Source organism: Tachysurus fulvidraco, chromosome 16 (assembly GCF_022655615.1).
Source record: "Tachysurus fulvidraco isolate hzauxx_2018 chromosome 16, HZAU_PFXX_2.0, whole genome shotgun sequence".
In the NCBI taxonomy this organism is placed as follows: domain Eukaryota; kingdom Metazoa; phylum Chordata; class Actinopteri; order Siluriformes; family Bagridae; genus Tachysurus; species Tachysurus fulvidraco.
In genome coordinates this window covers 20884290-20897050 of record NC_062533.1, presented here as the reverse complement: position 1 = coordinate 20897050, position 12761 = coordinate 20884290, and the positions used below count along the sequence as shown (strand labels likewise).

Sequence of the window (12761 nt, the reverse complement as noted above, 5' to 3'; positions counted from 1 at the left end):
AACAGTAACAATAACAGCAACACTAACAGTAACACTAACACTAACCCCAACACTAACAGCAACACTAACAGTAACACTAACACTAACACTAACACCAACACTAACAGTAACACTAACACTAACAGTAACACTAACACTAACAGTAACAATAACAGCAACACTAACAGTAACACTAACACTAACCCCAACACTAACAGCAACACTAACAGTAACACTAACACTAACACTAACACCAACACTAACAGTAACACTAACAGTAACACTAACACCAACTCCAACACTAACAGTAACACTAACACCAACACTAACAGTAACACTAATACCAACTCCAATACTAACAGTAACACCAACAATAACAGTAACACTAACACCAACAATAACAATAACACTAACACCAACCCCAACACTAACAGTAACACTAACACCAACACTAACACCAACACTAACAGTAACACTAACACCAACAATAACAATAACACTAACACCAACCCCAACACTAACAGTAACACTAACACCAACACTAACACCAACACTAACAGTAACACTAACACCAACAATAACCCCAAAACTAACACCAACACTAACTCCAACACCAACACTAACAGTAACACTAACACTAACCCCAACACTAACAGTAACACTAACCCCAACACACAGTAACACTAACACCAACAATAACACTAACACCAACACTAACAGTAACACTAACAGTAACACTAACACCAACACTAACACCAACACTAACACCAACACTAACAGTAACACCAACACTAACAGTAACACTAACACCAACACTAACAGTAACACTAACACCAACACTAACACCAACACTAACAGTAACACTAACAGTAACACTAACAGTAACACTAACACCAACACTAACACCAACACTAACAGTAACACTAACAGTAACACTAACAGTAACACTAACAGTCACACTAACAGTAACACTAACAGTAACACTAACACCAACACTAACAGTAACACTAACACCAACACTAACAGTAACACTAACACCAACACTAACAGTAACACTAACACCAACACTAACACCAACACTAACAGTAACACTAACAGTAACACTAACACCAACACTAACAGTAACACTAACAGTAACACTAACACCAACACTAACACCAACACTAACAGTAACTGTGTTTCCTGGAGTTTAAATCCTGTTATTTAGCCTTTAGACCTGCTGTAAATGGTGGGTTTTGTAGAAGATTTTCTGGATTAGTGAATATTTCTAAGGATCAGATTATGACAACAATCATAATGCCAGTGTAAAATATATACATATAAGAGAGAGAGAGAGAGAGAGAGAGAGAGAGAGAGAGAGAGAGAGAGAGAGAGAGAGAGAGAGAGAGAGAATGACTTTGCTTATGTTAACAGAAAGCATGTGCATTCTATTAATGTGTAAATCATATGTGACTCCAACACGACCCCCACAAACATTGTGGCACGCTGGCCTGGTTCAACACATGATCCCTTTACATTGACACATAAGTGTAGGGAACAGACTAAATGCAGGCGCAGTACATGATGGCTGGCTTCTTGGTGAGTTTAACAATATTAAAAAGTAGAAACTGTAACAATTTTGTTTTTAATATAATTATAACAATGATGTTTTATATATAATTATAACCTGCAGGCGACAGTGACTACCCCTGAGACGCTGCTCCTCACCCCATTATTAAACACACAGAGCGCAGAGGAAACTCATTATAACGAGGACCACTCTCGTGCCCGCGCACTGATTTGCATTCACTATTTATGGTTAAAAATGGGCGTGTACAGGGCGGGACTTGAGGCTGGTTCACGTACGCCCATCTAGGGAACATTGCTTACAGGTGGGCGTACGCACGGTTTTATAAATGAGACCCCTGGTCCTTCTCATAATGTTTCGTGTCATAGTGTCTTCTTATGTTATATACTTCTGTTACAGACACGTTAGCACCGTTAGCACACAACACAAACAGCTCTGTCCTTTATATACGTGAACAGATAATCTGTCTCCCTCCTGTCCTGTAAGCTCCTATTGTCCATCTGTCGTTTGGACATTTTTGTGGAGGGTGAATTAACTTGCCCCATGTGACTGTAACAGGGTTGTTAACGACTGCCAACAGAGAATGAGGGGCAATTGCTGTTCGTGACTACGCGTCAATACAGCAGCAAGGCATTCTGGGATATGTAGTGTTAGCGTAGCATGCGGCTAGTCAGCTGTAATGCACATCTGATATGATCTCAAGGGGCAAATATAATTACACCGTGGGCCAGAGTTTGACACCCCTGGTTTAGATGGTGTGTCCATGTGGAACCTGGACCGGACCAGAGCCCGCTGTGCCTTAACACAGAGAACTTCAGCCAATTTAGTCTTTCTTCTAGAGAAGAGCTCTGTATATTTTTGATCTTGTATGGATTCTGTTAGTTCTTGCAGTTTGATTATTTTGGTCTTTAATTCTTTAGAGCTTTTGAGAGCAAACTGCTGACAAAACTGTTTAAATCGCACTTTTGCCAAAACCCCACCAACTTCGAATGAAAAGAAAGTTTCTTGGCTCTAAAATCATCCCAAACAAAATGTAAACGTATTTTTTTTTTTAAATCCTTATTACTGAATAATTACTTAATACTAATAAATTATTGATTTCCAACAATTCACCTCCTTTTTAAATGTCTCTGGAGTTTAAGGTCTATGTGAACAGTTTGGTTTATAACCACTTCAGGACAGAGTGAACCCGACCCGACTCGACTCGACTCGACTGCACTGGGCAGGCCCCCCATGGGGGGGGGGGGGGTCTCACAATAAGTCCACAATACTCAGTGTCAAGAGACTTCCTATGTTTCAGTCACTTATACTACACACATTCACACAGACAGACACACACACACACACACACACACACAATGTTACAGTAATCCTACATGATCCAACTGGAATTTCAGGAAGTCTGGAGAGGTCACAGCTCGAGGCAGCAGAAGACTCAGGTCAGATTTTGAGGCAGTTTGATTACATTTATGTACCTTTACAATTTAAACAGAACATTTTCTATAAATACTTTAATATAGTCATAATAATTAAAATGTTAAACCTGTCATTTAGATGTTAAACTTTTGTCCATGCTATTTTAATATTTACAGAACATCATTTTGGATAAATAATTGTATTGATCTTCTCTGAGTATTTATTCAAAATCAGGCAAATACAGAGCAAATTAATTAATTTTTATTGATAAAGTTCACAGACACACACACACACACACACACACACACACACACACACACACACACACACACCAGTAATTGTACAACATGAACACACACATCAGTGTTATTGATTACAAAAATCCCAGTATATAGACTGATTTATGAAGATACTATGATACTGTGTACACACACACACACACACACACACACACACACACACACTAGTTGGAGGGGGTCTGTTTGTCGAGCAGTGCTGATCTGATGCCCAGTTTTTCCAGTTCCTCCACCAGGTCTCCACTCTGATGCATCTGCAGTAAAATGTCACATCCACCAACAAACTCTCCGTTAAAGAAGACCTGAGGAATCGTGGGCCAGTTGGAGAAGGACTTCACACCTGCAGCAGGACACACAACATACACATCAATAATCACATAAAGAACAGTTACAGTGTGTGTGTGTGTGTGTGTGTGTGTGTGTGTGTGTGAATTAAGACTCATGATATTATTAATCACAGACCTGCAGAGATATTATAGTGTGATGTTAGGGACAGAGTGTAGAATGATGTGAACAATGCTTTGTATTGTGTGTGTGTGTGTGTGTGTGTGTGTGTGTGTGTGTGTGTGAATTAAGACTCATGATATTATTAATCACAGACCTGCAGAGATATTATAGTGTGATGTTAGGGACAGAGTGTAGAATGATGTGAACAATGCTTTGTATTGTGTGTGTGTGTGTGTGTGTGTGTGTGTGTGTGTGAGGGGGTTAATGTGAACACCCTTTCACATCTGTATGTGTCTGATAAACTTGCCGTGGCCACACCCTCCACCCTGTGGTCAGATCTCACGTCCTTACCAGTCCTTACAGGGATGTTACTGGTAATTTGCAGGGATGTTACTGGTAATTTGCAGGGATGTTACTGGTAATTAGCTGTGATCATTTGAAGATAATTCAACTCCCTAATCCAACCGTTCATCATGTTAGACTTCAGAGTTAATTTACTGGTCAGCAGTGTACTATGTGTATAGTGTGTGTACAGTGTGTGTAGTGTATATGTAGTGTGTATTGACCTTGTCTGAGCTCCTGGTTATCTAACACGTTATAAGCAGTGTACTGTGTGTGTGTAGTGTATGTAGTGTATATGTAGTGTGTATTGACCTTGTCTGAGCTCCTGGTTATCTAACACGTTATAAGCAGTGTACTGTGTGTGTATAGTGTGTATGTAGTGTATATGTAGTGTGTATTGACCTTGTCTGAGCTCCTGGTTATCTAACACGTTATAAGCAGTGTACTGTGTGTGTGTAGTGTGTATGTGTAGTGTATGTAGTGTATATGTAGTGTGTATTGACCTTGTCTGAGCTCCTGGTTATCTAACACGTTATAAGCAGTGTACTGTGTGTGTATAGTGTGTATGTAGTGTATATGTAGTGTGTATTGACCTTGTCTGAGCTCCTGGTTATCTAACACGTTATAAGCAGTGTACTGTGTGTGTATAGTGTGTATGTGTAGTGTATATGTAGTGTGTATTGACCTTGTCTGAGCTCCTGGTTATCTAACACGTTATAAGCAGTGTACTCGTCCACTCCGTGCATCCTGAGTATCTGCACCACGGCGTTACTGAAGCCACACATGGGCTGCCCCGGAGTCCCCTTCATGAACACCACCACTTTGTCCTTCTTCACCAGGACATCCAGGTTCTTCAGCACTTCTTCTGAGGTTGATGAACACATGGAGCGCGCAGAGCTCCTGCTGACTGCCCGCGCGGTCTGTCTAATCACGCTGTTTAACACGTTATACATGTTTATATCCGGTGTTTATATCCGGTGTTTATACCCCTGTGTTTATACCCCTGTATTAATGCCCCGGTGTCTGATGGACAACTCACACAAACTGTTTATACTGCTGAGATCTGTGCCGAGCTTCCGCCACGAAACCCCGCCCTTAAACACAGAAAACGAATTCTATTGGCTGACGTGGTATTCTGCTCATTTATAATTGGCTAAACTCAACGTCAATCATAAGGAGTACCGTTCACTGATCTAATCATATCAGCACGCACGAATAAGCTTTTATCGCGTTTATTACCACTTTTATTAAATTAACGAGCAGGTATTTAGTGTTTAGTGTTTAGTGTTTAGTGTTTAAAAATGTATGTGTAAAAATCATGTTTTAACCGGATTCACCTTGGTGATTTTATTAAAAATAAATATACTAAGGAAGTGCTTCCGGTTATAAACTGTTGAATGTAACTTCCGGTTCACCTTCAAAATGTATCCGGTATTACCGTGAATATTGACAGTTAAGAATTGATGTGGAGTTAAACAGGTATCAGTGTTTATATCAGTGTTTATATCAGTGTTTATATCAGTGTTTATATCAGTGTTTATATCGTTTATATCAGTGTTTATATCAGTGTTTATATCGTTTATATCGTTTATATCAGTGTTTATATCGTTTATATCAGTGTTTATATCGTTTATATCAGTGTTTATATCAGTGTTTATATCAGTGTTTATATCAGTGTTTATATCAGTGTTTATATCGTTTATATCGTTTATATCAGTGTTTATATCGTTTATATCGTTTATATCAGTGTTTATATCGTTTATATCAGTGTTTATATCGTTTATATCAGTGTTTATATCGTTTATATCAGTGTTTATATCGTTTATATCAGTGTTTATATCGTTTATAACGATTATATCAATGTTTATATCGATTATATCAATGTTTATATCGTTTATATCAGTGTTTATATCGTTTATATCAGTGTTTATATCGTTTATATCGATTATATCAGTGTTTATATCGATTATATCAGTGTTTATATCGTTTATATCAGTGTTTATATCGTTTATATCGATTATATCAGTGTTTATATCGTTTATATCAGTGTTTATATCGTTTATATCAGTGTTTATATCGTTTATATCAGTGTTTATATCGTTTATATCAGTGTTTATATCGTTTATATCAGTGTTTATATCGTTTATATCGTTTATATCAGTGTTTATATTGTTTATATCAGTGTTTATATCGTTTATATCAGTGTTTATATCAGTGTTTATATCAGTGTTTATCGTTTATATCAGCGTTTATATCGTTTATATCAGTGTTTATATCGTTTATATCAGTGTTTATATCAGTGTTTATATCAGTGTTTATATCAGTGTTTATATCAGTGTTTATATCAGTGTTTATATCAGTGTTTATATCAGTGTTTATATCAGTGTTCATATCGTTTATATCAGTGTTTATATCAGTGTTTATATCGTTTATATCTGTTTATATCAGTGTTTATATCGTATATATGTGTTTATATCGTATATATCTGTGTTTATATCTGTTTATATCTGTGTTTATATCTGTTTATATCGTTTATATCGTATATATCTGTGTTTATATCAGTGTTTATATTATTTATATCAGTGTTTATATCAGTGTTTATATTGTTTATTTATTATATATATTTATTATGGTTTATATAAATATTCAAAAACTTTATGGAGCATTTCAGATTTGCTTTCTATAAAAATAATTTCTATAAATATACTTATTATTTTATACAGATTGTGGTCGTGTCTGTGTGTGTGTGTGTGTAGTTGTGGGGTTTTGTGTATGTGTGTGGTTGTGTGTGTAGTGTGGTGTGTGTAGTTGTTGTGTGTGTAGTGTGGTGTGTGTGTATGTGTAGTTGTATGTGTGTGTGTAGTTGTTGTGTGGTTTCGTGTGTAGTTGTTGTATGTGTGTGTGTGAGGTTGTGGTTGTGTGTGTGTGAGGTTGTTGTATGTGTGTGTGTGAGGTTGTTGTATGTGTGTGTGTGAGGTTGTTGTATGTGTGTGTGTGAGGTTGTGGTTGTGTGTGTGAGGTTGTGGTTGTGTGTGTGTGTGAGGTTGTGGTTGTGTGTGTGTGAGGTTGTGGTTGTGTGTGTGTGTGTGTGAGGTTGTGGTTGTGTGTGTGTGTGTGAGGTTGTGGTTGTGTGTGTGTGTGTGAGGTTGTGGTTGTGTGTGTGTGTGTGAGGTTGTGTGTGTGTGAGTCTGTGTGTGAGGTTGTGGTTTGTGAGAGTGAGGTTGTGGTGTATGAGAGTGAGGTTGTGGTTTGTGAGTGAGGTTGTGGTTGTGTGTGTGTGTGTGAGGTTGTGGTTGTGTGTGTGTGTGTGTGTGAGGTTGTGGTTGTGTGTGTGTGTGTGTGTGTGTGTGTGAGGTTGTGGTTGTGTGTGTGTGAGGTTATGGTTGTGTGTGTGTGTGAGGTTGTGGTTGTCTGTGTGTGTGTGTGTGTGAGGTTGTGTGTGTGTGAGAGGTTGTGGGTGTGAGGTTGTGGGTGTGTGTGTGGGTGTGTGTGAGGGTGTGTGTGAGGGTGTGTGTGTGTGTGTGAGGGTGTGTGTGTGTGTGTGAGGGTGTGTGTGTGTGAGGGTGTGGGTGTGTGTGTGTGTGAGGTTGTGGGTGTGTGTGTGTGTGAGGTTGTGGGTGTGTGTGTGTGTGAGGTTGTGGGTGTGTGTGTGTGTGAGGTTGTGGGTGTGTGTGTGTGTGAGGTTGTGGGTGCGTGTGTGTGAGGTTGTGGGTGCGTGTGTGTGAGGTTGTGGGTGCGTGTGTGTGAGGTTGTGGGTGCGTGTGTGTGAGGTTGTGGGTGCGTGTGTGTGTGAGGTTGTGGGTGCGTGTGTGTGTGAGGTTGTGGGTGCGTGTGTGTGTGAGGTTGTGGGTGCGTGTGTGTGTGAGGTTGTGGGGTGTGGGTGGTGTGTGAGGTTGTGGGGTGCGTGTGTGTGAGCTGTTGTGGGCGTGTGTGTGTGAGGTTGTGGGTGCGTGTGTGTGAGGTTGTGGGTGCGTGTGTGTGTGAGGTTGTGGGTGCGTGTGTGTGTGAGGTTGTGGGTGCGTGTGTGTGTGAGGTTGTGGGTGCGTGCGTGTGTGTGTGAGGTTGTGGGTGCGTGCGTGTGTGTGTGAGGTTGTGGGTGCGTGCGTGTGTGTGTGAGGTTGCGGGTGTGTGGGTGTGAGGTTGTGGGTGTGAGGTTGTGGGTGGCGTGGGTGTAGTGCTGGATTGTGGGTGCGTGTGTTAGTGAGTGTTGTGGTGGTGCGTGTAGGTGTGGAGGTTGGGGTGTGTGGGGCGTGTGTTGTGAGGTTGTGGGTGGCGTGTGTGGTGGAGTTGTGGGTGCGTGTGGGTGTGTGAGGTTGTGGGTTGCGTGGTGTGTGTGAGGTTGTGGGTGCGTGTGTGTGTGAGGTTGTGGGTGTGTGGGTGCGTGTGTGTGAGGTTGTGGGTGCGTGCGTGTGTGTGTGAGGTTGTGGGTGCGTGCGTGTGTGTGTGAGGTTGTGGGTGCGTGCGTGTGTGTGTGAGGTTGTGGGTGCGTGCGTGTGTGTGTGAGGTTGTGGGTGCGTGCGTGTGTGTGTGAGGTTGCGGGTGTGTGGGTGTGAGGTTGTGGGTGTGAGGTTGTGGGTGCGTGTGTGTGAGGTTGTTGGTGCGTGTGTGTGTGAGGTTGTGGGTGCGTGTGTGTGTGAGGTTGTGGGTGCGTGTGTGTGTGAGGTTGTGGGTGCGTGTGTGTGAGGTTGTGGGTGCGTGTGTGTGAGGTTGTGGGTGTGTGTGAGGTTGTGGGTGTGTGTGTGTGGGTGGGTGGGTGTGTGTGTGAGTTTGTGGGTGGGTGTGTGTGTGTGAGTTTGTGGGTGTGTGTGGTTTTGTGTGTAGTTGTTGTGTGTGTGTGTGTGTGAGGTTGTGTGTGTGTGTGTGTGTGTGAGGTTGTGTGTGTGTGAGGTTGTGTGTGTGTGAGGTTGTGTGTGTGTGAGGTTGTGTGTGTGTGATGTTGTGGGTGGGTGTGTGTGGGTGTGTGTGAGGTTGTGGGTGGGTGTGTGTGTGAGGGTGTGTGTGTGTGGTTTTGTGTGTAGTTGTTGTATGTGGGTGTGTGTGTGTGAGGTTGTGTGTGTGCGAGGTTGTGGGTGTGTGTGTGTGTGTGTGTGTGTGTGAGGTTGTGGGTGTGTGTGTGTGAGGTTGTGGGTGTGTGTGTGAGGTTGTGGGTTGGTGTGTGTGTGTGTGAGGTTGTGGGTTGGTGTGTGTGTGAGGTTGTGGGTGTGTGTGTGTGTGTGTGTGTGTGAGGTTGTGGGTGTGTGTGGGTATGTGAGGTTGTAGGTGTGTGTGGGTATGTGAGGTTGTAGGTGTGTGTGAGGTTGTAGGTGTGTGTGAGGTTGTGGGTGTGTGTGAGGTTGTGGGTGTGTGTGAGGTTGTGGTTTTGTGTTAGATTTTACTCATAACTATGAAATAAAACATCATTTAAAAAGAATAAAATAAACCCATAATTATCACATTTTAAAAACAAGAGAATGTTTTAGTTTCTTAACAAACATTAAAGACTCGAGCTGTGAAATGGGAACCTCTGTATTTATTATTTAAATAATATAACACAAATAAATGAGGAAAAGTCTGAAAAACGACTCTTACACATGGAGACTAACTGTGTGTGTGTGTGTGTGTGTGTGTGTGTGTGTGTGTGTGTGTGTGTGTGTGTGTGTGTGTGTGTGTGTGTGTGAGAAGTCAAGGAGCTATTATGGTCATTTACACCATATATATGTGACACAGTACACAGTGATATGAGACGACGTTCCTCCAGGACCAGGGAGCTACAGAGAACAACACGAGATAAAGACTGAAGTAAGTTAGTCCTAGACACATAAAGTGTATCTGTACAACCTGGTGTACACAGTGTGAGACACAAGACAAGAAGACAGTGAGACACAAGACAACAGTGTGAGACACACGACAACAGTGTGAGACACAAGACAACGGTGTGAGACACAAGACAAGAAGACAGTGTGAGACACAAGACAAGAAGACAGTGTGAGACACAAGACAACAGTGTGAGACACAAGACAACAGTGTGAGGCACAAGACAAGAAGACAGTGTGAGGCACAAGACAAGAAGACAGTGTGAGACACAAGACAAGAAGACAGTGTGAGACACAAGACAACAGTGTGAGACACAAGACAACAGTGTGAGACTGATGAAACTGTTACACAGTCTGGTTGTGAGGGCCCGAATGCTTCGGTACCTTTTTCCAGACGGAAGTAGGGTGAAGTGTGTGTGAGGGGTAAAGTGTGGGGTGTGTGGGGTAAAGTGTGTGTGGGGTCAACAATGCTTTGCGAATGCAGCGTGTGGGGTAAGTGTCCATGATCGAGGGAAGAGAGACCCCAATGATCTTCTCAGCTGTCCTCACTATCCCCTGCAGGGTCTTGCGATCCGAGATCGTACAGTTCCCAAACCAGACAGTGATGCAGCTGCTCAGGATGCTCTCAATGGTCCTGTAGAACATGGTCAGGATGGGGGGAGGGAGATGTGCCTTTCTCAGCCTTCGTAAGAAGTAGAGACGCTGCTGGGCTTTCTTGGTGATGGAGCTGCTGTTGAGTGACCAGGTGAAGTTCTCCTGCTAGATGAACACCAAAAATTGTGGTGCTCTTGATGATCTCTACAGATGATCTGTCGATGTTCAGAGGAGAGTGGTTGCTCTGTTACCATCTCTTTAGTTTTATCAACATTCAGAGACAGGTTGTTGGTTCTACACCAGGTAGTTAGCTGTTGCACCTCCTCTCTGTATGCTGACTTGTCGTTCTTGCTGATGAGACCCACCATGGTCGTGTCATCTGTAAAATTTAATGATATGGTTCGATTTGTGTATTGCTGCACAGTTGTGAGTCAGCAGAGTGAACAGCAGTGGACTGAGCACGCAGCCTTGAGGAGCTCCAGTGTTCAGTGTGGTGGTGCTGGAGATGCTGTTCCTGATCCGGACTGACTGAGGTCTCCCAGTCAGGAAGTCCAGGATCCAGTTGCAGAGGGAGGTGTTTAGTCCCAGCAGCTCAGCTTCCCAATCAGGTGCTGAGGGATGATTGTATTGAATACTGAACTAAAGTCTATGAACAGCATTCGTACATAAGTGTCTTTATTGTCCAGGTGGGTGAGAGGTAAATGGAGGGCCGGGACAATGGCATCGTGTGTGGAGCGGTTTGGACGATATGCGAACTGTAGGGGGTCCAGTCTCCCTTCCTGTTACGTCGTTCTGCACCTCAAACTAAGCATAGAAGGCGTTCAGTGCATCTGAGAGGGAGGCATAACTATTACAGGCAGGTAAAGCTGTCTTGTAGTTCATGATCACCTCTATGCCCTGCCACAGTAGCCAAGGTGTGGGTGGGGCTCCGGGTTTTCAGCTCTCATTGTGAAATCTACATACTGATGGAATTTAGGGAGCACTGACTTGAGATTTATATGATTGAAATCTTCCACGATGATAAACAGTCTGTCAGGGTGAACATTCTGTAGATCGCTAATAGCTCCGTATAGCCCACTTAGTGCCTCTTTAGCATTAGCGCCTCTTTAGCATTAGGACTGGGGGGAATGTAAACAATGAAAACTTTGGTGAATTCTCATGATAAATAAAATGTCCTGCATCTGACAGTCACAAACGTCACTAGTGATGAGCAGTAACTAGAAACAAGCACAGAGTTTGTACACCATTCCGCGTTGATGTAAACACACACACACCACCACCGCGGGTCTTACCACACAGAGTTGCATTTCTGTCTGCTCTAAACGAGGCGAGCCCATCTAGCCTCGTCTCTGTGAAAACAAAGATACAGCAGTTTCTAAACTCTCGCTGTGTAGTGGTTTCAATTCGGATGTAGTCCAGTTTATTGTCCAGGGAGCGAACATTAGATAGTAGAATGGACGGGCAGCCGGCTGGCTAGGGTTTGTTTTAAGCCTACCACGGACATCCATCTGCTTACCGCGCTTCCGCTTTTGGTGTCCCCTCTCCTGGTTCCCAGTATCAGGCGACGCACCGCCATCTTGGAAAGTCACACACTGTGAGAGAGTGTGCGGGTGTGCGCTAGAGACTGTGCATGGGAGACTGTGCGAGTGTGCATGAGAGACTGTGAAAGTGTGTGCGAGAGCCTGTGTGGGTGAGGCTGCAGCTCCTGCTTCTGCTCCGGTTCTGACTTGTGGCCGTGATCTCGCAGGACTGCGCAGAGGAACAGAAGAAGAAAAGGCGGAGCTCCAGAGCTCTGGAGATTTTCCGTGCGATATTTTTCTGACAATCAGAACCCTGTTTGTTCCACGGTGGTGGCGGTTCTACTCATACCGTTACTCATCCACAGACAGGAAGAGGAAAGATGAGCAGTGAGATATTGCCTGTGAGGATGAGCTCGCCTTTCAGACACTTCACACTGACACACTGTCTCTGTAACACTGACACACACCGGTCACCTACACACTACACCTCCAACTCTGGCTTTATGTGCCCTCTCTCTCTCTCTCTCTCTCTCTCTCTCTCTCTCTCTCTCTCTCTCTCTCTCTCTCTCTCTCTCACACACACACACACACACACAAAGTTCGGACCATGGTATAGTTTTAATCTGTGTGTATGCTCCAGGCTCCCCAGTGGAAACAATAGCTTAGATCATTGGTGTCAAACTCAAGGCCCGCTTGCCACATCTGGCCTGGCGTAAAATTATATCCAGGCCCAGAGTTCACTTTATATAGATCTATTATTATTGTTATTAATGACCCGGCGATATGAAGCGCTGATAACACCCAAACT

At 43.0% G+C, this 12761-nt stretch overlaps 1 protein-coding gene, 1 long non-coding RNA gene and 1 other non-coding gene across 3 annotated transcripts in view; 2 read left to right on the top strand and 1 right to left on the bottom strand.

Moving 5' to 3' along the window:
- Positions 1-3302, top strand: part of LOC125139015 — a 14792-nt gene extending 11490 nt beyond the window's left edge. The window contains exon 2 of the long non-coding RNA XR_007138124.1: positions 3243-3302. This is a non-coding gene — a long non-coding RNA (uncharacterized LOC125139015). The remainder of the gene's footprint in view (positions 1-3242) is intronic.
- glrx5 (glutaredoxin 5 homolog (S. cerevisiae)) lies at positions 3163-5140 on the bottom strand. The gene is made up of 2 exons (XM_027155022.2): positions 4733-5140; positions 3163-3598 (listed from the first exon to the last, which is right to left on the bottom strand). Exons 1-2 carry the CDS (start codon positions 4998-5000, stop codon positions 3426-3428), a joined length of 441 nt encoding a protein of 146 aa, XP_027010823.1. The 5' UTR covers positions 5001-5140; the 3' UTR covers positions 3163-3425.
- Positions 5141-12126: 6986 nt separating this feature from the next.
- On the top strand, positions 12127-12398 carry LOC113648009. Its single transcript, XR_003441807.1, has one exon. It is a non-coding gene; the product is annotated as a small Cajal body-specific RNA 13 (non-coding RNA).
- The last annotated feature ends 363 nt before the right edge of the window (positions 12399-12761 follow it).

Excerpts from the sequence above, each read along its gene's own strand:
- glrx5 (XM_027155022.2), bottom strand. The coding sequence starts at position 5,000 with ATGTATAACGTGTTAAACAGCGTGATTAGACAGACCGCGCGGGCAGTC. Across the intron at positions 3,599-4,732 it reads TAACCAGGAGCTCAGACAAG|GTGTGAAGTCCTTCTCCAAC; the intron begins GTCAATACACAC and ends GTCCTGCTGCAG.